The sequence below is a fragment of the Strix uralensis genome, chromosome 18, assembly GCF_047716275.1.
Source record: "Strix uralensis isolate ZFMK-TIS-50842 chromosome 18, bStrUra1, whole genome shotgun sequence".
Classification (NCBI taxonomy): Eukaryota; Metazoa; Chordata; class Aves; order Strigiformes; family Strigidae; genus Strix; species Strix uralensis.
The window spans coordinates 15,644,985-15,668,613 of record NC_133989.1 but is presented as its reverse complement, the minus strand read 5'-3'; the positions used below and the strand labels follow the sequence as shown (position 1 = coordinate 15,668,613).

General features: G+C 49.9%; 1 protein-coding gene across 4 annotated transcripts in view; it reads right to left on the bottom strand.

Moving 5' to 3' along the window:
* The window catches only part of RALY (RALY heterogeneous nuclear ribonucleoprotein), a 140,410-nt gene that overhangs the window by 4,546 nt on the left and 112,235 nt on the right, over positions 1–23,629 (bottom strand). For all 4 annotated transcript variants that reach the window (XM_074888238.1, XM_074888236.1, XM_074888240.1 and 1 more), the window contains exons 3-8: positions 17,803–18,067; positions 12,686–12,758; positions 4,831–4,878; positions 4,410–4,570; positions 3,642–3,755; positions 2,950–3,095 (exon numbers count right to left, since the gene is read on the bottom strand). In XM_074888238.1, the coding sequence (XP_074744339.1) occupies positions 2,950–3,095; positions 3,642–3,755; positions 4,410–4,570; positions 4,831–4,878; positions 12,686–12,758; positions 17,803–18,058 (798 nt within the window). In that variant the 5' untranslated portion in view covers positions 18,059–18,067. The remainder of the gene's footprint in view (positions 1–2,949; positions 3,096–3,641; positions 3,756–4,409; positions 4,571–4,830; positions 4,879–12,685; positions 12,759–17,802; positions 18,068–23,629) is intronic.

The following is a 23,629-nucleotide window of genomic DNA, read 5'->3' as shown; positions in this document are numbered from 1 at the left end:
CCTTTGTCCTTCTCCCTGTGGGCTGCAGCGTGTATTTCAGACTTGATTTCCCCAGGTGATGTTGGAAACTTCCCCAAGGCCAAGCAGAGATTTGTGCACAAAACCAGGGCAGCCAGCTTTGCACTGGGAATGAGGCTGAAAGGAAGTATTTGCCCAGCTCCCACTGACTTTCAATGGAAATTGTGTGCCTGACTCCCCTGGGGCCTGAAATGCTCCCCCTCACCCAGGTGGGGCTAACACCGCTGCGAAGCACCACTCTGCTTAGCCGTAGTATTTTCACATCAGCTCTGGTTCAGTGAACTCCCCTACAAACAGGGATGCTCAGGCCAGCTGCTCCCCAGGAGACATCCTACAGTTGTCTACAGGGTATGGGTGGGACCTAGACCCAATTGGATCTTCCCCACTTGTCACCATGGGGAAGATGTTCATGGCAGGGAAGCCTCTGTGCTGGGTACTGCCCAAGCGCTGGCAGGTCTGGTTCCTGACTTGCAGAGGCTATGCCTTTCCCACTCGTGATGGATGTGCTCCTCCTGTTTGAACTAACTGGACTTTGGTCCAGGCAGATGCTCAGCCACTAAGTCTAAACAAAGTTAATCCTATTGTGTGAGGCTGTTGGTGAGAACCCAGCACCAAACCCAAAAAAAAGGTTTGGCTGGAGACTGGGCTGGTAAGTGGCCGAAGCTGCATGAACACAGCAGAAAATCTGACTACGAATCAACTACTTTATGCTATGAATATCTGCAGCCATGAAGGCCCATTGAGCTCTCCCTCCATAGCAGCTGGCTGCACAGCAGGGATCTCCCCTTGAGTAGGGATGCCTCTCATGGTTACCCCTCAAGGCTGAGAGATCCCTTACCTGACGCCAGGCATTGATGGGTTGGTAAGTGACATTTTTTGCATACATGCAACATAGAGTAAGCTTACACAATAATCTTTGTATCCCACACTAATGTTAAGCGTAGTAGAGTACTGACTATCAATCCAACCGTACTTATTATTTTACATACCTAAATTTACTGATTAGAACTCAGTAAACTAACTACTAGATCAGATCTGAGTGACCTCTGACTTCTCCTGCACCACCACTGCCCCTCAGGGCCAAGGGTAGATAACATTTTTAGGGACTGGTGTGGGCACTATGTCCATGGACAGCAGGTGGTGAAGGCTACACTGATGTGTGTAAGCCACAGAGACGTGGGACAAAGGCATCACTCCCCATGAAGTGGAAAGACTTCAGAACTGTTCAGTGTTGCAAGGTCAGGAGCAAAATATAAAGGATGGCTTTTGTGAGTCGCCTTGCAGTGTTTAAGAGAACATCTCTGCAGACAAACTGCACACATTAACCTGCCCCATGCTGAGCACATGTGAGCCTTGTCTGATGTTGGCAGTAAAATATTTCTGATCTCAATGCCACTTTAGGACCAGAGAGTTACACAAAATAGAGATGTAAGGGAGCTGAAATAGTTATCTTGTTCATCTACTCTTAATGAAGATCAGCTGTTATAAAATCATTGCCAGCAGATGTCTGTCCACTGTTTTCTTATGCTGCTAATGGCAGAAAGTCCACATATTTTTGTTGACAGGCTGTGTGCTGCTTTATCATCATTAGCATCAGCAAGTTTCCCCCTAATTTCTATCATCTGTTTCCCTCGATGTAATTCAAACCTGGCTTTCCTTATCCTAATTGACATAGAGTTGGAGGCCAGCTTTTGCCTTTCTTCTTTATAGCGTCTGTTATGATGTCTCCCCTTAATCATCTCTTCTTATATTTAGCAGGAGTCACAGACTTCACCCATGAGGCCCCAGAAACTGAAACAGCTGAAAGACCCCATTCAGATCCCTCATGCATCATGACTAAGGTGGGGCAGAGCAGAAGAGTACAAACAAGCTGGGAAGCGTTTTGAGTGAGAGGAGCTTTTTGGCCATGGGAAGAGTGCTACGCATGTGCAGTGTGGTTCAGTCACCCAGTGGTGAAGGGATAAGGAAGAAGAAAGGGATGCTGCGCTTCATCCTCACTTCTGCTGCAACCAGTGCCAGGGTGGGGAAGGAGCAGAGCTGTTGCAGGGACACTCACTAGAGGCCAGAGGCTGCCCTGGTGAGCCCCCAGCCTCCATGGGAGAGCCGTGCCAGCCAGCCCAGCTTCCCAGGACTGTGGTCCTGTGGAAGGGGCAGCAAAGCAGGGCTGTCCTTCCACCCCAGCACCCTACTGCCCTTTGCCTGGGTCTGGAGCTGATCCTGTTCCCAGAGGAGTCTTAATTTGGGATAAATGACAGTGCTGCCAGTGGTAATACAGTGCCCTGTATTACCCTTACCACCAGGGTACCCATGAGCAGGGCTCCCATCTAGATGCTTTCTAGGCACAAAATTTGCTTACTGGGTTCCCTGGGAGTATCCTTATTCAGGGCAGGACTAACACCAACAGGGCTGATGTGTACATGACATCAGCCCAGCCCCGCTCAGCACGACCCTCGCCATGGATGCACAGCTCCATGCACAGCAGTTGTGGCTTGCTCAGACCTTATAACTAGGTTTATGCCATTTGGTGTCTGTCCGGACAAAAGGGCATTGCAAATGCATGTTGTAAGGAAACTGCAGTTAATACAACAGGGCCTGTCTTTCCGTATGTTTCAATCCATCTGAGAATTACTTGGGAGCAGAACAACTTATTTTAACCATTAATTAATCATTGTGAAATCAAGGATAAATGTGGTCCAAATTTCAAGAGCCAACCATGTTTCTTCAGTGTCTCCACATGCATTTGCTAGGTCAATGCTTTTGCAAGCAGCAGAACAGTTTGAAAGAACAAGCTGTGAACAATCATGGAATTTAAATACAATTTCTTTTGAGGAAGGAAAAACTATTTTTCTGTGGCTTTAGTAAGTTCCAGTAAACTGTGGTCCATTACTGAACTCCTTCAGCTGGAGGGATGTACTACTCAAACTCTCTTACCAGTTCATCTTCACACTCATCCCGTGCGAGACCCTCTTCCTCACCCTCGTCCCCATTCAGCGGCTCCTCTGTGTTGACCTCTGCCTCTGATGCTGTGTCTTCCTGCGAGATTTCACTTTTGCTTCCATCTGCCTTCTTCCGTACCTCTGTGAGAGCAAGAGCCAAGCCACCAGGATCAGGGGCTGGGGGAGGCAATGCCTGGAGCCTAATGAAACTAATCCAGTGGGCCCCGCAAATTCAGTTGGTAGGTAGATAATGGATCTAGGTTTTTTTCTGCAAGGGGAAGTTTTGCTGATTTTGAGGAAGATGCCTGAAAGCAACTCTGGAGAGGGCAGAGCAGGTCATTGTTCTGCATCCCTCCAGAGCGAGTGTGGGAGGCAGAGTAGAATAGAATAGAATAGAATAGAATAGAATAGAATAGAATAGAATAGAATAGAACAAAAAAGCAAAGTAAAAGAATACAAACTATATGACAAAAGAAAAAAAAATCTCACAATTTTAAAACCCAATTCCATAATTTGGGGAATTTTGGCATGTATTTTTTGCCTGTGATTCTACCCTGGAACCTGAGGGTTGGCACTTCACAGTCAGAGCCCAGAGGGTGCTCTGAGCCATGATGGTTTCAAGGCCAGCTTTGCACACTTTGCCCATTCTTGGACTGGCCCCGAGGCATCCACGCGCACCCAGCTGACCTGCGGAGAGCTTCTGTTCCTCAGCGATCTGCTCCAGTCGGCCCAGGAGAGCATCGATGTTGGATTTGATCTGTGTCAACTCAGTTTTGATTGTTTGCAGCTCACTGCACTTCACTTGGAGGAAGGAAGGAAAAAAAGGCGTTTTAGTGCCCTGCAGAGCACCCAAGGTGCCTGCTTCACCCCTCTGCCTGGTGCCAGTCACCTCTCTCAGCAGATTATAAAATCAACTGGAAATCCACGCTAGAAACATACTCCTTGCATCCCTGGGGTCAACGTGTGGTGATGCCACACGGTGTATTTGAGCTTGTCTGTGCTGGCAGGAGCCGTGGCGAGTGGTGTGCAGGGCATCCTGCACAGCTAACGGGGCCTGGTGGGCAGGCGAGGAGAGGCTGGCTTTGTGTGGAGCAGCAACGTGTCCTCCTCCCCTGCCAGCCCTCACTGCCCGGCTGTCTGTTACAGCACCAACAGGGAAAGCTGGGGGTGGTTGTATGCACCCAAAAGAGCCTGTGTGTCTGCTGTCCAGGCACGCTGTGGTGGAGGCTGACACCAGGCTCTGGCATGATCAGGTTGTCCTTGCACCTTCCTCTGCTGCATTTGCAGCCTGGGGGCTTCTGAAAGGCCCTCACTTGGGCTGTTGTTTCCAGATACTTTTTTTTTTTTAAGGTTTTCCCTAGGAGCACCGCCCCTGCGGGTGAACGCCCGGGGACGGGAGGTCCATGTGCACATCAGTCTCCACACCGCCCCACTGCACCCCCCGCACATACTCACACTTCAACTTGGCCGAGCTGTTGGCGATGGCAGCCGATCTGGCGAAGAGCTTGACGGGGAGCGTGGCCTTCACGCGCCGGACAAGGGGGATGGTGACCCGCGGCCGCTTCACAGGAACCACCCTGGGTACCGGAGAGACTCGGCCCCGGTACTCGAAGAGCCTGGAGTGGGGGGGAAGGATGGGGGTGCTGAAGCACCCCTGCAGCACCCCCAGCCCTGCTGTGCCAGCAGTTGGGTGCCACAACCGGAGCCCAAGCAGTGCTGGTTGGTGAGCTGGGGCACAGCCTGGCCAGCGGACCCCCCCGCGCTCGGGTGGGATGGACCCCCCTGCAGCCCACCGCGCTCCCCACGGCAGGAGCCGTGCTGCAGGGAAGATCTGGCCCCACAGAAAACCCCATCGGCAAATGCGTCCCCTGCTCACCTGTCGTAGAAGTCGTCTCTGTAATAGTCATAGTCAAAGTCGTAGCCGCTGCAGAGACAGTCAGGATAGCACGGGTTAATTAGTGCTGGCAATTTATTATTATTACTCCCCCATCATCTGCTGAGCCTCCCAGGTCCTTTATTTATTCCCCCTCCATAGGGGAACCCCTGTCCTTCCACTTGGCCGGGCGTACACACTTGTCCTCCCAGCTGTGAGGGTCTGCAGGGACCTGGGGTGAGCCGGGGAGAAAGACCTGGGGGGGCTGAATGCACTGGACAGGGTGATGTTGGCAGCAGAGTGTTAACCCCGTTATCTCAAGGTGGAGCAAGGTGACGTGCAGGTGGATCAAAACCTACAAACGGGTGAGGAGCAATTTCTGCAAACACCCTGTGGGGATGTCTGCTGAGGCAATGGCTGGGCCTGGGGAGCAGGGACCAGCTCTCCACCCCTGGCCAGCCCCGCAGAGAAGTTGAAACTATGGCTAATGGGTTGTGTCTGTAAAGCGTCAGTTGAACTGTACTCATGGCGTCGCTGATATCCCTCCGTCCTGCCTTTTGTGCAGCAGGACCATGCCCGTGTCAGGAGGGCACTGCCCTGCTGCCACCCTTATACGTTTTTTTTTCATACCATATATAATTGCTGGGGGAGAAGTCAGGAAGAAGGGGATATTTATTCATTTAAAACCTTCACTACGAAGATGTTTAAACCTCTCTCCTCCCAGCCTATGTCCTGTTTTCTTAACCTTGAACTGCTTTTTAACCCAAAGTTGGAGCAACACGTCTCTCACTCCGTGGAGACCCAGTAACTCGCTTTCTCTCTTGCTGCAGCTGGTTCTTCATAAGGCAACACAAACCAGGTGGTTACAATGGGCAATCACAGCTCTTCAGAGACAAGACCTGCTCTGGGCTGCCTGATGTCCTGGCACACTCTCAGCAGTGGGGAAGAGCTGAATGTACCAACTACCCCCAGCTAAACACAGTCTGGTTCCCTTGTGTGCTGCTGGCTGAATTAATGCTGGTTAAATAAGAAGTTATGCTGATGTTTCCTCCTCTCTGCTTTGAACAAAGAGAATGGTTATTGCAGCCCTTGAAAGCAAAGAGTCTGTCCAGCACTGTGAAGCTGTTTGAAGTGGCTTACAAAACCCAGAAAATCTAATGGGAAGAAAGAGAGTGACAGGGAGAGGGAAGGACTCTGAGCCAGGAGAAACTGGGGCATGGGGAGAGGGAAGGATGAGCTGAGAGTAAATTGGGCGTCCTGCACCTTAGACAAGGATTGACAAGAACATGTGGCTGGCCAGGACAGCCAGTGGGAAGCGTGGTTTGGACCAGAAATTCCAGGCTTGACCCAGGACGTCTATCCTGCCTATGCTGGCACTGGGCTTCCCTGCCAATCTTTAGTTTCAGTAACTGGCTGGGTTCTTACATGGGTTTTTTCTATGATCCTTGGATGCTCCTTGGGTTCCCCAGAAGCCTGTGGCAGCATGTGAAAACTCAGGCTGTGGCTCAGGGGGACCAGAAGCACAATCTGGATGGTTGGAGACATCAGGGCTCCTTTGAGGCCAGAGACAGTTGGTGCAAGGGGTTAAGGACAACAGGAGCATTTGCACCTACTGCCTCTTTTGGGGTTTGCTGCCACCATCATGTGCTGCCACGGTGACTTCAAGCAAGGAGGTACTTTATAAAGCTGGACCTATATCTGCGCAGCTGCTGACCACGGCACCCACAGCTGGCCAGGATGCTGAACGCAGGGTCTCGCTGCTGAGCAAGCAGCACCGGTGCGGGGCGGGAAGGGAGATGTGACTGGTGGTGTCATCACCATAAGCCTTCCAAATTCAATTGCATGATGAAAAATAGCCGTTTTGTTGACAGTCTCAGCACAGATGAATTTCAACATCTTTTCAGCCTTGCATCCTCCCCTTCTGACTTGACTTGTAGACAACATTTCTGCTGGGCTCACAGAGGAGAAATGAATATCCTGACAGCCTTCTGTCCCAGCCACTGTGTGAGCTGTATTTATTCCCTTGTGTGCTTTTCTGAATTGAACGGGAAAGGTAATTCCTACCGCATAAGCTCTTGCTGGAATATAACCAGCCTGTTTGAATGGCTGAGGAGATGGGCAGTACGGAACGAGGAAATGTATTTTCACAGATTTTTGTGACTGGTAACTTGTTTTTCAGTCAAACCTCAGATGAAACCTGGAAATACAGAAAATCTCCAAGAAAATAGCTCCTCTCAGCCCACCAATCTATTTTGATCACCAAGGATGTTTGACTCCAGTTCTGTTTGAATCCAATAAACATAAAACACAATCAAAATAAGAAGTAATTTGAAAGGAAAATTGAACTAGGATGTTTCTCCCCCCTCTTCATTTTTTTTTCCCCTTAGATGCAACTTAAATGAAATTGCTGCAATTTTGTAATATTTGTCAATCCTGACAGGCTCTGGTGAACTGCTTCTGGCTAGCTCCAGCAGTGCCCTGGAGCCAATGTTCTCTGTAGCCACTGGCAAGAGAAGACAGTGGCATCTCTCTGCAGCTCAAGGACTCCAAGTGGGATGACGCAGTACCTTTATTCATGGCAAAAACTCCCTCCATGGGCTGTTGCTCTCGCTGGGAAGCTCCCTGTGGCTTGGAGACCATGAGGCAGCTTTAGACCATTTTCTCCTAAATAACACAAAGTTTGGGGGCATTTGGCAAAATTTTGAAATGCCTGCACTCCTGTCCTCTCACCCTATTCACACTCCTGGTCTGAGCTGGCTTTTCTTCCAAGCCTTTGCTGCCCCGTGGGAGCCCCACTGGTAGAGCTGTGAGCATTGTGGGCTCAGCACATGGCTGGCTCCCTGGAGAGACGGGGATGGAGAGGAGCTGCAGCTCCAACCCTACTGCATGGGCACTGCCCTGCTGCTGTCTGTGCTGTCCCAGGCAAAGCCTTGCATCTAGGAACAAGGAATGAAGCCCCCAACAGGGCGGACACCCTGCAGCTCCCTCACTGACCCTGCCCTGTGGCATTTGTGCACCTCTGCCTCACTCATGGGCTCAGCTCCAACACCAACAGGATGAAGCCTGGCCTCAAGTACCTGTAGATCCAACCTGGTGTGGACTGGAGAAGGATGGAGAAGCCTAAAACATCAGATAAAGTCCTAAGCCTTTTCAAGACTAGTCAAAACAGCAGTTTGGTATATGAAGTAGTTAATAAACACTGTAGATGTTATTATGTTATTTGCAGTAGGGAATGTGTGAGCAAAGCCTTCATTTTTATGGTGGAAATCACTGGCCCAGTTTTGCAGCTTTTACGGAGGCAGTGGAGTTGTCTTACAACACGCCTGATCTGCAGGGCAGTGGGTCCAAGAGCATCTGCTAATATTTGTGGGTGAAAAGCAAGAGGGTGTGTGTGGGGTACTCCTGCCCTGGCCCTGAATCCTCAGGGGATTGGAGACACTTCTACCTGTTTCAAAAGGAATTAGGTGCAGCATTATCCTGGGGAGCTGGTCCTGACTTCCCCAAAAGAGTAGGATTCATCCTACTTGGCTTTAGACACTGAGAATGTAAAGAGATAAATCCAAGCCAGGAGAGAAAGAGGCAGTTCCAGGTCATGGTACATCACATCCGAAGGCAGACATCTAAAACACTGTCAGGTGAAGAACTGTTTTTATCCAGCAAGCATAAAGGGAGTCCAGACAACCAGCCCACATAAAAGCCTTGACAGCACAGAAGGCTGAACTCATGTGAGATGAATCCACCCTTAGACTCAGTGTGGTGTGGGACAGCAAACACCCTGATCTCAGCTCTGGCAGTGGCACTTTCAATACCTGCTAACCATGAGACAGCCCTCATGGAAGGCAGCAGGCTGAAATAAGGGATTTTTGGAAGTCTGTGACTGTATGACCCTGACATGCCCGTCAGGTCATGGTATAACAGATGATGCCAGGGAGGCAGGGGCTGGATGCTTTTATCAGCATCCTTGGATGTCAGGTGTTGAGCAAAAGGCAGGTCTTCCAACATGAATGCAGGAAAAAAGGTAGTAAAAGTGAGTGCCTTAGTGTGGGTGATTTATCTGGCCACTTTGTGCCTGAAAATTTCACTACACGTAGGATAAACCTTCCTGAGACTGATGGATCATTCTTCAGTGACCTGGCAGGCCTTCCTTTGTGTACAGGAATAATTTTTGCCATTTTTCAATCAGCTAGTGACATTGTGCCCTTTAAAAATAAAGCAGGGACAATCAGAGTGAGAGGCAGCAGAAGTCTGTAAGGCTGCGTCAAGTAACATGATGCTTCCACCTCCTGATGCATTTCTTCTGTGTTTTTTTTTTCTTTAGTAACTAAATAACATTTATTAATGACTCACAAAGGTTCAAAATCCAAATATTCATAATTGAAGGGCAACTGTTTGTATGTACTGCCTTTGCATTACGTTTGTGGTGCCATTTCTGAGCATGTACCTGAATACCAAATGTACATTTGAGTGGCCGTGCTTTTAATTACTGGCTGACAGCCCTGCACCCATAATCACAAGTGACGTGTTGTGCTCAGCCTGCATCCTGCTACTAATGGTTGCACAACCTTGATTACTGCAGCAGTAGAAATAATACCCACTAGAAAGCTACTTGGAAAATATGGCATTGATCAAATAGTGAGCGTTTACCATCTTGTGTATCTGGTGTGAGATTCCTTCCTCCTGCAAATAGCAAGGTAGCAGGAAGCCAGAAGAGAAACGTGGGAAGGGAGCCGGGCATTTCCAAGACGCCAGGACTGCAGTGGGGCTACATGCATATCCTTACTGCCAGTGTTGGCTCTGCTGGGTTTGGGTACCACTGCTCACCTCCTCCTCTGCCCGGTGGTTGTTTCTCAGCCCCGCCCGTGTGGATTTGGCACCAGGGCTTGCTGGGGTGTCATTGCTCCCAGCACTGCTGCTGAGATGTGGGAGGAGTGGATCTCTTTGGAGATGGGTTGACACCAGCTTTCTGCAGGGACCGTAATGGGTATAACAAGGGATGTGAATGCCAGCTGAGCTGGAAGGACATCGTCCACCTGCATCTGTAGACTGTGAAAGTAAGTCTGCAGTAGTTTGTGTCTGTCACCATTTCAGAGACAGTTCCATGGGCCACTGAGCTGCCAGACACTTGGTTGCTCTTGCAGTTCTTGCATAGGTTGTCCTCACCATCCTTTTGTCTATAGAGCAACATTAGCACCAGCCTTACAGACAAGGGCAGAGCCACCTTCCCTTCACAGCCCATGGTAACAAGCAGCCAGCTCACAGCACAGCAGGATCACTGGCACTGACCCGAACACGGCCCAGAATGCCCCAGGAAATCCTGTCCAGACATCCACTATGCAGGTAAAAAAAGTGTTGCCAGAAGTCAAAAGGTTTTGAGATACAGTATGTAAATCCCTGGGGGACATGGTCAAAAGACAAGTTCATTTTCCAGCCATCCTCACTAACTCATGTGCACTGTCTCCAGGCACATCCACGTTCAGCAGCGGTGGCCGGGGTACCAGGCAGGAGCACCCAGGGGACTTTCCGTGTGCAAAGGGATGTTCTGGCAAATGCCAGAGGCAGAGAGAGGGAGGCCCTGAAGATCCAGAGAGCTGGGGAGAGCAGTGATTGCCACAAGGTTTTATATTAACTGAAGGTCCCTCTTGTGGAGAGACCTGAGAAAATTTATGATGGGATGAACTTGGGTGTATGTTCTACCTACTGGAGGTAGATGAGAGGCTACATCCCAAAGGATGATCCCCGAGCACCAGACCAGGACCAAGTAAGACTGTCAAGATTGGTGTTTCCTCTATGTCCAAAATGAGATTTCCCTCCCCTTTTCTTCTCGTCCCTTCCCTTCCCCTTCACCCTCTCATACAGACTTGGAGTGAGGTAAAGTAAAACCCAACGTCTGAAAAAATAATCTTATGTATTTAACACAGCATTTCTATAAATTATAGTGCTGTGATTTTTGAAGTCTAACATTTAGAAAAATTTATGATGGTTAGGAAAGCTATAACCACGGCTCACTGCAAACCTGGATTCTCTGCTTTCTGTGAGATATCGTAAGTTCTGCTGGTCCAGATGGCAAAGTTTAAATCTGACAGCCAATCTGGGATGAAATATTGCTGAAGCTCAGAGCAGTGTAGTTCTCTGGCCCATATTTTAGCGTATCCATATATGTGGGAAAAAGAAAACATCTCTTGTTCGCTTTCTCTTCATCTACATGGCAGCCTGGAAGTCTGAAATATTGGCCATTTCAACAAAAATGGATTAGCGGTCAAGGCACAGACGAATAGTAAATGAAACGCTCTTTATTGCAAGATCTATGGAATGAATTGATTTGCATTATGGCTACCAGCACCATGTAAGTAGTATACATGCAGCTAAATAGAAAGATCTGTATCATCCCTAGTTCCATACATCAGCGTGGGTAATGCAGGATCTACTTCCCCTTAACTGGTGTCCCTTGTGAATCCAGAGGGCTCAGTTCTGGTGAAGGTCCAAGCTGGCCCAGGGTGGGAGGAAAAGTTTGCCTGGTGAAGCTGCAGAGGAAGAGCTCAGCTGAGAGACTTGTGGAAGGTCTCAACAGATGCCTTGCGGGTGGTGGTGGGAGGGTTGCTGAAGCTCTGGTGGGTTTGCCTACGCCAGAAGAGTGCTGCCACCACTGAGGTTTGCCATTTCCTAGCACACCGATGTTGGACTGAGTCTGAATCATAGATTTTTTCATTTCTCTTCTTTCCTCTCACTTTTTTTTTTTATTTTTGTAGAAAAATCTACAGTTCTCTCATGATATCCTTTTTTATTACACTCACCTATAACCCTGATACTGATTTTAGTCTTTTCTTCCCAACATCACACCTTCTAAATCCTTACTTACTCCATGTCCAAGTCTCCGTACCATGAGACTGACTTAAAAATAATGAGAATTTATAAATAAAACACATTTTGGGATCTTGTTATTTGTTTTTTGGTTCTTGAACCTGCAGGGTACTCTCCAAATACCTTTTAAAGTTTTTCCTTCTGCAACCACAGGAGCAAGAACTTAATGAGTTTCTCCCATATTCCCATGACTCCAGACTCTGGGGCTTAAAGAAGAATCTTCACTTCTTGTGAAAATCTTGATAAAGTCTCCAGAGCTGGCAACAGTGGCACTGAAGGCTCACTCTGATATCTCTAACACCCTACATCCCCCACAGACCTACTCCATGTCCCACCTGTCCCTCCCATTCCCTTGATCCCTTGGTCACTGCTCCACAGCACAGGCTTTCTTGGGCCTTCCCCTGGCCATCTCCTTGGTCTACCTCCATTTGTTGCCCTAAGGTCTTCCCACTTTCTTCCTTTCTTTTCTCCCTTTCCCTGTCATTTTTCTCTTGCCCTTTTCTCCAGCATCTTCCCCTAAATTATCTCTTGTTCCCTTTTCTCCCCCAGCACCCAGCATCCACCATTGTGCCACAGATGGAGGAGCTGGGGCTGGAGGGGAGCGCTGCTCTTGGTACAGTTCTTTCAAGACCTCTAATGTGGTTAAATCAGGCAGTGCCCACCTTTCTCCAATGATCTCCAGGTCCAACACTGTTCACGGGTTGGACCATGCCCAGGCAGAGCCCCACAATGCCGTGGGCACTGGCCAACCTCGGGTCTGCTGCCGATGCCTCTTGCTGGCTCTCCTCCCTGCAGCCCAGCATTGAGGGGCATTGCAAAAGCCAAGAAGCTCATGGGAGGAGAAGATCTGAACGTGCAGCAGTGGCCCAGGGCTACCTGGGGTAGAGGCCAGGGAGCTTGGGGCAGCAGCCTGGCGGGGGGCATGAAAATCAGCCTGAGCTGGAAGGTAAATAGCAGCCTGGAGACCTCACCGCAGGGACGTGGCACGGTGGAAACCTACCTGTACAACGCGGAGGCTGCCCTCTTCAGCCCTTTAGGTCTGTTGGGTTTAGGTTCCCCAGCCATGTTGATATCTGCAACGAATGGACACGCAGCTGTGACACAGCATGTCCACACTCACCGGCAGCCATACCTGACCACGGAGCAAGGGAGGCTGTGCACAGCCCTGCCATAGCAGAAACAAACTCCTCCACACCTCCCATTGCATTTCTACCTGCTTTTAGCATGTTTGGGGCCCTGCTGGACCTCCACAAGAAGGCAAATATATTCTGCACTTGGCAAGCCTCTTCCTTTTCCTTTAAAATGCTACTAACCATTTATTTTTGAAGTCAATGCCCTGGACATGGTCTAACCCATACACACAAATTCAGGACAGGCTTCTCAGGAGAACTCGGTGCTGTTATGATAAGGCATGGACAATACATAAAACTGCTGCTAACTGCTAACAATTTATCCCTTGCTCCTTCTAGAATAAAAATGAATGCTAAGCACGAGCCAGCTGGGCATCACTGTGGACTGGGCTGCACTAAACGCTGTGCAGGGTGCAGGCACACGCCTGCAGCCACCTCAGCTGATCTCAGGGGAGCATCTTCTACCAGGAAAGGTGAGAATGAGCTCCTCTAATCCGCTGAGGAAATTTCTCTCCTCGGCCTCGGTGCCAAGCATGCTTTTGACGTGAGAATAAAGTGATACAGCCAATTTCATGGAGGCTGCCGAGAGCCTGGCAATCTAACGCTGAGTGTGGCCCCAGAACCACAGAGAGATGAGCTACTGGGAGCACGAGGCCTCACCTCCTCTTTGTTTCTTAGCCCAGGAGTGAGCAAATTCCCTGATGGCTTCTCCAAATCAGCCCTAAACTTCTTCTGTTCTTCAGGTCCTTTCTGTCCAGATCTGAGCCAAGCAAGACAGAATTTCCTTACGTAGACCAAAAGGACCATTTGCATGGGGCTGGACATGGGCTGCCCCACAGCACTGGGACACGTCCCTCTGCTAAGCTGGTGGCACAAGTTACAGCTTCTGAGGTGCAGGTGGATTTGAAGGTCTCCAGCTGGGGCTCAAGGTTCGTGGATCTGTGACTGCAAACTGGGGTACTTAAGTTCTCACCTCTTCATGGCTTGCAAGATATGCCATGAAACTCAGCAGGTTTAAGCTTATTAATTGCTGCTTTTTTCATGCTGCATGAAGGGACTTTATGGAGAAATGTGGACAGGCTGGTCTACTCACCACCAAAATAAAGAGCTTGCTAAGTGATCTGAAGTGAACAATCTGCTGACTTCGTTATTAACCAAGAAAATCATCTTCAGGAGCACAAGAAAGCTGCAGCACTGCTGACACAACCTGAGCAGGAGGAGTGCAGGCTGCACACGAGGGGCACAGCTCTGGAGCACGGGCATGCTCCCACTGCCCAAATGTCTTGCTGTGCAATTCCTAGGACTGCCTCTTAGGGTCTAGCAAGAGACACCGTTCCTACTGAAGCTGGATCCTACTATAAGCTTGCATAACGAGTATGGTATTACGGTGTCACTCAGCCATTACACTGAATGTTCCTCTCGAGGCACATTCAGATCAGAGCATGTGTTTTCTTTGCTGCCTTTCACCCTCCATCCTCCCATACTCAACTGCTAAGGAGGATGCAGAAGAGCGTTGAGCCTGAACATGAGCAGCAGCCCACAGGGCCATAGGACAGGTCCATGGACAACTGCTGCCAGTGTGAACATTATGCATGCAGGTGCCTTTCTAAGTCTGTTGAGCAATGCAATGCTTCTGGCAGTGCTGTTTGCTGCAAAGAAAGAGAGGAATAAATTCTTCCTTGGTACATCCCAGAACACATTCCTGCTCAGCTCCAGTTCCCCTGTTGTGAACCCTTTTTGCTGTCAGGGTGCATCTTGCCAGCTGCCAATCACTTTTCTTGCAAAATGGAGAGCTAATGATAGCACAGTGCTGATTAACACCCTTCACGGGAGACACAATGAGAACCCAAAGGTGGATAATGACAACAATTAGCTCAATTTGGTGGTATGCACTGCTAGAAACAGCACTGTGGAGCCTTCATTGGTGCATGCAGACAGACCAGGAAATTTATACTTTCAACGTATAGTGGTAATGGGCAGTCAGATCCCTCAGGATTCTGCTGATAGTGAACAAGGAGAGACAAGAGCTCAGGCACACACATCAGCCTGGACAGATTTTGCATCTCATTCCCATTCTGGTTCCCTCCTCTGCATCACCGAATCCATCTGTCCACCCCAAGGCAGTACCTATCCCTCCTGCTCACATCCAGGCACCTTTGCCCACGCTAAATGGGGAGGTCGTGCTTTGTCTGGCCAACATGGTAGGGTCAGGTTATGGTGTGGATCCAGCTTCCAGTGCAGAGCTCCCCCACTGGAATGGTAATTGCCTCCTGCAATGACTGGGGTATCTGGGAGCCTCTGGAGAAAGGTTGCCGGGACCTGCCTGGCAGAGTAGTCCAGTCCCAACACAGGATGAGCTACAGCCATGGTTTGAACCTCATCAATCAAAATGCAAGTTTGATTGTTTGCATATGTGGTGACAAAAGAAGAAAAAAGAAAAAAATGGAAGAAATGCTATCAGACCACTTAGCTTGAGAGCTGACCTTAGCTGGGACATGTGAGCTAAAAAGATGCTGCCTGCTTTGCTCATTCATTCCAGTATGTGCTGGAAAATGTCACCTGCAAATCATCACTGGTACTGAGGAGCAAATGGAGGGCTGAGCCCTCCTGCCACCACCAGCATGTGCAGCTGTCCCATGGCAGTGCAGCCACCATGCTCCCTGAGGGGGCAAGTACCACCGAGAGCTGGAGTCATTCACTCATGGGGTTTCTGCAAGGAGCAGCTTTTCTATGATCTATTAGAAGGACTTGCAAGAGCCTTGATAGATATGCTGAGGGAGATATGAGATTCTTAAACTACACGCCCACTCAGCTGAGAGGAAGGCACAGCACTCACATCACACGCAAAACTACGATGCTCTCCGTTTCTTAATTGATGGTGCAAATTCTCTTTCCCACCTGACCAGTCAAGGCAGGAACGGTGGTTTCACTCGACCTGTGCCATGCAGGGCTGCTACAACTGAGCCACTACAGCCAGTGCTTGCCATGCAGGAGTGGCTCTGGGTTCGGGGAGGGATGCTGTCCTGCTGAGTGACCACCAGCTGGCACAGGGGACAGGTGGCCTTGCACTGCCAACAAGCTGCTGCCCCTGAGCAGGCTGGGGACACTCTGCCCCTACACCTGGCACTGCCTTGAGCCATGGTGCCCCCCAGTGCGGGCAGTGATTCCCCATGAGCTCCTGCCATGCCAAACGCAGCCGTTTGCCTGGCAGCCATGGTTTGCAGCTCTTCCACAGGATCCCGTGGCTGTACCCTGCTGCAGTTACTGGCTGGAGCTGGCAGGGCAGAGAGCAGCCTACCTTCCTGCCCACCTGGGGAGAGAAGGTCTACCATCACCTCAGAGGACCCTCCCAAAAGCCTGCCCATGAACAGAAGCAGGGACAGTCTCTTCAGCAACATACCTGCCATGTTCCCTGTTGGTCCCATGCTGTCCTTCCTCTCCCATTCCTACGTGGCCATCACCTCCTCTTTTTTAGGGGGGCACTTTCTACCTTGTTTTGTGCAAAGACATTTTCTAACCACATTGTTCCGCTCTTCTTCTCTGCTGGATGCTCCTGAAAGGTGAGCGTCCCTGTGTTTATACTGGTCCATGAACAGCAAAGGAAAGCCTGCTGAGTGATTCTGTGGTAGGACTGGCCCATGAAGGGACAGCAGATGAAAGGGAGCTGAATTTGCACCTCGTCCAGTACATGTATGGGACTCCCAGTTACAATACAGCCCTTTTGTCTTGCTGGCATGCCAGACCTCTGAGACCAGCACTGAGAGGGGAGTAAGAGGTTCCCATCATGGCAAACCTTTCATCTCTCCCTTTGGTTAAGTGGGCCAGTGTTGCCTGTCTCCTAGCTGCATCTTCTGTGTCTGTCTGGAGCATTTCAGTGAGCTCCTTTGCTCCCCAAGGCTCTCTTCATCATATCTACAGACCCTGCACACGTGGGCAATGTCTGGGCTGGAAGCATCCCCGGCACACTGCGCTTCGCCTCGGTCTGTCTGCAGCTCCGCTCTCTGGACCATAAGAGAAGTGAAAAGAAGTTTCTCATATTTGAATAAACCATGGATGGAAACAGCACACTGCCTTAAAGATCAGATCTAGCATGCAACTTTTTATTTCAGACTGCTGTGACAGAAGCAGGGTGGGAATGGGCTGCACATCACTCTCCTGGGTGCCCAAGGACCACTGTCAGCAGCAGGCTTGGAACTAACAATTTTTCATTAAAAATACTGTCTCTAGTTCCAATTCTCAGCTTAGAGCTGGTGACAAGAGCTTCTCAGCATGTGACACTTCAGAGCAATCTGCAAAATAAGGATGCAGCTGGGAGCAGCTGGGGTGGTTTTGTTTGTTACCTCTTATCACACAGCAGTGCAGATGAGAGACTTTCATGTGTCTAGGAGGAAAGTTATCTCGTTTAACATCAGCTGGCTAAAGTTAGTCTGAGCAAGTCTGAGTTAGACTATCACCTCTCTTGATAGGCAGAGGGTAAGGCCTGATCCAGAAAGAGAACAAACAACGTCTTTTCCCACTCTTGTTCTTCCCTACCAGATCAAGGACAAGGACACGGGATGATTCAGAACTGTTTTAGCTTCTACAATCCCAGCCTGTAACATGAGTTTTTGGGCCACAGTGTCACAGCCCTGATATGCCTGAATAGCCATGACCAGCCTCAACTTCTAGCCCCTACCCACACGGGACCCAGGAACCTTCAGCCCCTACCTGAGCTGTGTTGTAGGAGTGCCTGTGCCCGGCCACGGACCCTGCTGATCCTGACCCACTGGCTGACTTCTCAGCCTGGCTCTAGACCTGCCTTGTCACTATGGACCTGCTCGGTCATCACTGGGTTGGGCCTGATGTGCTCACCATCACTGGCCCTGACCCTGATCTGCAAATGGATGTCCCAGTTTGACCTTGGACTGGCCATCCCTTCACCATCCCCTGGGGAGCAACCAACCTATGTTCCACCTGGACACCCAAAATGGCTGAAGAAACTACTTACCCAGCGTCTGGCCAGCAAGCACACGCCCATTCTCACCCAGGACAGCAGCACGTGCGTGCCTCTCGTTGGAGTACTGTACGAAGGCGTAGCCCTTGTGAACAGAGCAGCCCACCACTCGGCCGTACTTGGAGAAAATGGTCTCCACATCTGACTTCTTGACCACGGCTGTGTTGAGGTTGCCAATGAAGACTCTGGAGTTGATGGACTTGGGGTCATTCTTGTTCGTGATGTTGCTTGTCTGCACCTTCAATGACATCTTGAACACCTGAATGAACAAATTGGGAGTCAGGAAGGTGTACAAGGGAATTGCCAGAGTCTTAAAAGAAGGGGTGGGGGATAAATCTCCCAGCAAGCCTGGAGCAAAGGAACCAGCTCCTCAACTTCAAGTAGTCACAGCTGGGGGAATTCCATCTCTGGAGAGCCCCTGTGTGTTGGGGAGGCGACTGTCACAGCCAGTGCAAAACTCTTATTGGAAACCAGCAAGGTTTATACTCTGGCTTATACTCTGGGTGTAAGCTGGTTGCTTTCAGGGGACAAAACAAGATTTAAATAAATTTTACATCTAAGTAAAAGCTTTAATGCTATTATACGAAAGCTTTGACCTCTCTATACTTAGTTACAATACAAAGGACTGCTCTTTTTAAATCAGTTTGCATCCAGCACCTTTGTTCATACCCACCCTCCTGGGCTTTCCCCTGCTGAGCACCCAGCACAGGCCAGCTCTCACCACACCCAGGGACAGCCTCGTCCCCGTGGATCTGCACTTGCAGCTGGAAGAGGACTTGAGTTTTCTGGATGCAAATGAAGAGATTTAAGTGGCGAAGCAGCCCATGTGCTCCTGATAGCTGCACTCTGCTGCCTGCCTGCGCATTTACACGCTGGGCTTTGAGCTGAATTTTGTGCAAACAGGAGGTGTCACTGTTAGCTTGGAAATCACTAAACCATCAGCCGGATCTGCTGGAAGCCACTCCAACCTGCTTCCTATAGCTGCAAGGCACGATCCTCCAAGTTTCTTGCCTGGGTTATTTCATGGACAGCCTCTGAGAACAGACTTCACCTCTGAGGACTAAGAGGACCAAGGGACAGGGCTGGAAATTGTGTGAAATTAAAGCTAGTCTGGCTGCCTGTTGGGCTGCCTGCTCACATTTCCACAGCAAAAATTACAGCTGTCCAAAGACATCAGCTTGATTTTCATCTTCCAGAAACAAAGGGGATGCTTTGGGACCTCTATTGTCTGCTGCATGCACAGTGTGTGGTTTTTACCTGGGAAGAGTCAGCTCAGAGCTATGGAAGGTATTTTATGATGCACGTTGAGATGCTGCTCTTCCCCAGCCCCTTCCAACAGCACCTGCAGGTTCTTCCAGCACCTGGGGCAATGCCACCAGCATGTCCACAACTCCAGGTGGTCACTGAGCCTGGCACAGGGGACACACTGGTACCGCAGGGCCATGGTGTCCCCTCCCTGGCAGTCCCCAGCGTCTGTCCTGGCACTGGGCAGAGCTAAAGCACCACCTGGCTTTGGGGTTTTGGCTCTCTGGGCTCCAAGCTGAAGTTTGTCTGAGCAGCTTGGTCTGAGGTGGGGACAGTGGCAACTGCCTGACTGCACGGGTGCAGCTCCTGTGGACCCTGTCACCCTGGTCCCCAAGCCCTGGCAGGCTCTGCTTGCCCGCAGTCCAGCCTGCCCGAGGCACTGACACTGGCAGCGTGTGATGCTCCGGCTTTGCCAAGCCCTAAACCACACAGTTAGTCTTTCCTACACTCCTCACCAGGCAGGCAGAGCCTGGGAAAAAGCCACATTTTTTGGCATGCTTTTTGTGGTTGCACCCAAGATTTTCAAAAAACCCAAGTCCTCCTTATCTTCTCCTTCACAGAGCTTCCCCACAGGACACAAAATCTCTGGTTGCTTCTATCTCCTCTTAAACCTGTTAGGGGGGATAACTTCATCATACCTATCTCACCCCTTTGCCAGGTGACCCCATTTGGCTCCTTGGGCGATGGATGTTCCTTCTGAGCTACCAGCTCCTTGGGATACCCAGTGCGGGGCTGCTCCAACCCATGGTCCCGTTTTGCCTGAGGGTAATTCTACCCATACAGAGAAGCAGAAATGCGTTAGGGCTCACCACCAGTGCCTCTGTATCTCCAGGATTTGAAGCTTCAGTCCACCATGGAGGTAAAGAGACAACAGAGGAGACTCACCCAGCACCACACACAGATGGTGCCTGCAGCCCGACCCGGGGAGACATGGCGTGTTTTAACACCAACCGCAATCAATGAGCTCTGAACAGACAAGCTGTGATGTGCAGACCTCCACCTTTTTAATTTTGAGAGCACAAAGGACTGGACATTTAATTCCTTTCATCATTTACAGCCAGATCATACAGAGCATTGGAGATACCTTGCACAGCTGATCCTCTATGCGGAGCAGGGGAAGGATGTGATGGCACAATAAATCTCGTCTGGCTCTAACCCCTGTGACTCTGTTAACCTACCACTGAGGTTGGAAATGTCTCCATGCTAAATCCACTCAAAAAAAAGTTAGACTTTGTCTGAGTCTAGCTTGTTGTATTTTCCCTTTCACCCTTATGGATTAAAAGGGCCAGAGACTTTTGTTTTACTACTTTAAAAACAATTCTTGGCAGACACAGTGTTCCTAAAAACACTGGAAAATATAACCAAAGGACAGGACTTTTAAAGGCATCTAAGTGAATTATATTCTCACATCTTTGGCAAGTGGTGCCCAACCTCTTCAGGTTGCTCCAAGTTCCAACCTATATAATAACAGTTGTTTAATGCTATCTATTTTAACATATTTTTGCAGTGCAGTCTGGAAGAGGTTCACAAAGGAATCTGTCCCCATTCCTGGTGCAGAGGTGGAGAAATGGAGTAAGAGCCAAGGCTGTTTTCAGCCATTTGCTCGCTTTGGGTACCCAGCTTGAGCCTCAAGGACTTGTTTCACAGAAATCTCAAGTATCTGCACAAAGCCCAGCTGGAAGCTGCTCCAGAATGGCCAATCCCCAGGGAATCTCCATCCTAAACCTGCTGGGACTGGCTGAGGTTATGTGGGACCTTCAGAGAGCCTGCACACATGTAGGCTATCTGTAGCTAGGTGGCCCTGGATGGTCTTGCTACCCAAGGTCACATCCAAGCTGGTGTGAACCCGTGGCTCTCCCTGCCTTGGGGTTTCAGCATTGTTGCAGGACAGTGACTTCAACATGTGGCTTTACGCTTGGTGACTCCTGGAGTTTCCAGTTCCTGCTGCCTGTATTCTTTGTTTCAGAGCAAATCTGCCCCGGCATTTCTGTCACCCACACTTGGCCATGCCACATGGACATCCTTGGCCCCACTTAGCTGCTTCCCCTCTAGATGATGCACTACCGCTTTTCCATCCTTGATTTTCTGTCAGAGTTTATGCAAGCTCCAACCCATTTTGCTACCTACCCATGGCTCTCCTTTCCCCCATCCCCAGTTCCTGAAGGAACTCCTTTTGCAACTGGCCTCCGGGAAGAGTACAAGCCCTTATCACTGCCCTTGGAACCCCACCATCCAGCTTTCACTGCTCTGGGAGGCCACCCATCCGGACTGCCATGTCCCAACTTGGATGCTGAGATGCTGCAGGAGACCATGTCAAAAGCCTTCCTGAAGTTAAGGCGTGTCACGTCCTCAGCCATATACTTTGCCACAGAAGGCGAACAGGATGGTCAAATTTGGCCATACCATTTCCAGGCCTGGCCCAGCCACAGGCAGGCTGGAGGCCCAGCCACAGGCAGGCTCTGTTCCTCAAAATAAAATATAGTGCTCAAATAAAATACACCCCTGTCTCTGTTTTCACATCCCATTGCTGAAGAGTTTTATCACTGCTAGCCCCAGTCCCAGCTTAGAGAAACCCCAGGCTGCTGTTTGCCCAAATACTAACCAGCCCAGAAGTGTGTTATTTACAATAGTCTGAATCTCTGACCAGCTGTTTGCAGTTGCAAACACCAATTACATCAGGGTGCTGAGCTCCTTAAGCCTGTGTAGGAGGGATGTGGGTTAAGCTGCCTCTGTGCATGGGAATAGAAAAGGCTGGCTGGAGGGGTGTGTGGGGGCATAAAACATGTGTTTTCCCCCAAATCTAGTGGGCTGCCCCCTCTCAGCAGGTGCAACATGAGCCAGCTCTGCTGCTGTCAATGGACCTTCCACTCTGTGGGTTTGCTTTAAAAATAAAAGAGCTGGATGAAGTTGAGGCATTTCTCAGCAGGGCACTAAGGCACCAAGATGGATCTTCACTTGGAGAAGGACATCTCCTAAGGCATCTCCCAAGGTATGGCCATGGCCACCATGGAGGTGAGGGGGTGAAGGGGAACCTGCTCCTCTCCCAGGTCCCTGCTCCCCCATCCCCACCTCGCACCCTCCTTGTCTGGCTCCTGTGACCTCCCCTCATGCTTCCTGCAGTTGGACTAGCATGTGTTTATCCCCTGAGCCATCTCCTCTCCTCCCCACCTGGCATGCTGGGTCCCCTCAAGCTGATAAAGCCTGCGGCTGTACAAGCTAGAGATGGGAGAAGTCACTTTCACCATCCATGGTGGGGACTGGTGGTGAAGTGGGGAGCTCAGCATCCACCTCCCTCGGTTGAGCCTTTCCCTTGGCTCCCTGGTGGAAGCCCCAGTGGCTTCGGGGCCATCTCGGGACACCGTAGGTCTGTGCAGGAGATGTGCCTGTGGCTGACGAGCGATGGGACGGGGCCACCAGATGGCAAACTCAAGGTCACGCAAGGTGATGGCCACGCCTCTGGGAAAGACTTGGGAGGAAGCCAATGAGGACCAGACGTCCCTGCAGATGGGATGCTCTCCCAGTGCCATCTGCCCACTGACTGCTGTCCCTGCCCAGTCAGGGAGCATTGTCCAAGGGTGGGGAGCTGGGACTCTGGGCTTCTAGCATGGCACTGCTCTGAGATTTTGGGCACCATCAGTGATGTCCTCCATTTAACAAGTGGCCTGCACGGCTCTGATTTTGCAGTTTATAAAACACTTGGCACTGCTCATTCAAAAACCCTGTGCAAAGTGCTTTCTGCTGCCCCATGGAAGCCTGGCATCCCCTGGAGAAAATGGCCTCCCTTGCCTTCTCTGTCCCATTCATTTAGGGTTTCTTCTCCACACACCATATTCACTTCTCATCACTTATGGCCCCCTTACCATAACAACTGGAAAAGGACATTTTAATCATCGCATATTAATATTTCATACTCCACCTAACTACACTCCAGCAGAGCACTTTGCATTGTGTGTGGATTAAACCCAACATGGCAATCAGCCATGCTGGCTTAGTGTCCCTTCCACGTGAAACACCACAGCTTGCTGGCGCAGTGCTGCGAAGTAGTGTCTCCTCAAGTCACCACCTCTTTGATATGCCACGTAAAAACCAGTGGGCATGAGTCAGAGCATCTTGGTGATATGTCTGATTAGAAAAATATACACAGCAGAGACACATATTACCAGTTATAGATTAATATTCTAATAACTATCGCTGTCTTCAGCAGCTGCATTTTCACAGCTATTATTTTACCTTTCATCCTCCAACCCACAACTGCAACAAAACGGACTTGAGTTGGAAAAGAGACCAAGACAAAATGCAACTAAAAATAATACTTGGACATAGATAAATTAATGTATAAATGTTCATCTGTAGGACCCCAGAGAACACCAAGGATGGATTAGTATGATTATCCCTGTTTTCTGCAAGGGAAACTGAGGCCTAGACAGGAGACGTCTGGGGTGGAGGGGTGGGTGCCACCGGCCTCACCAGAGCTTACAGAAACATCATAATAACACCTCTCACTCCCAAACACGAG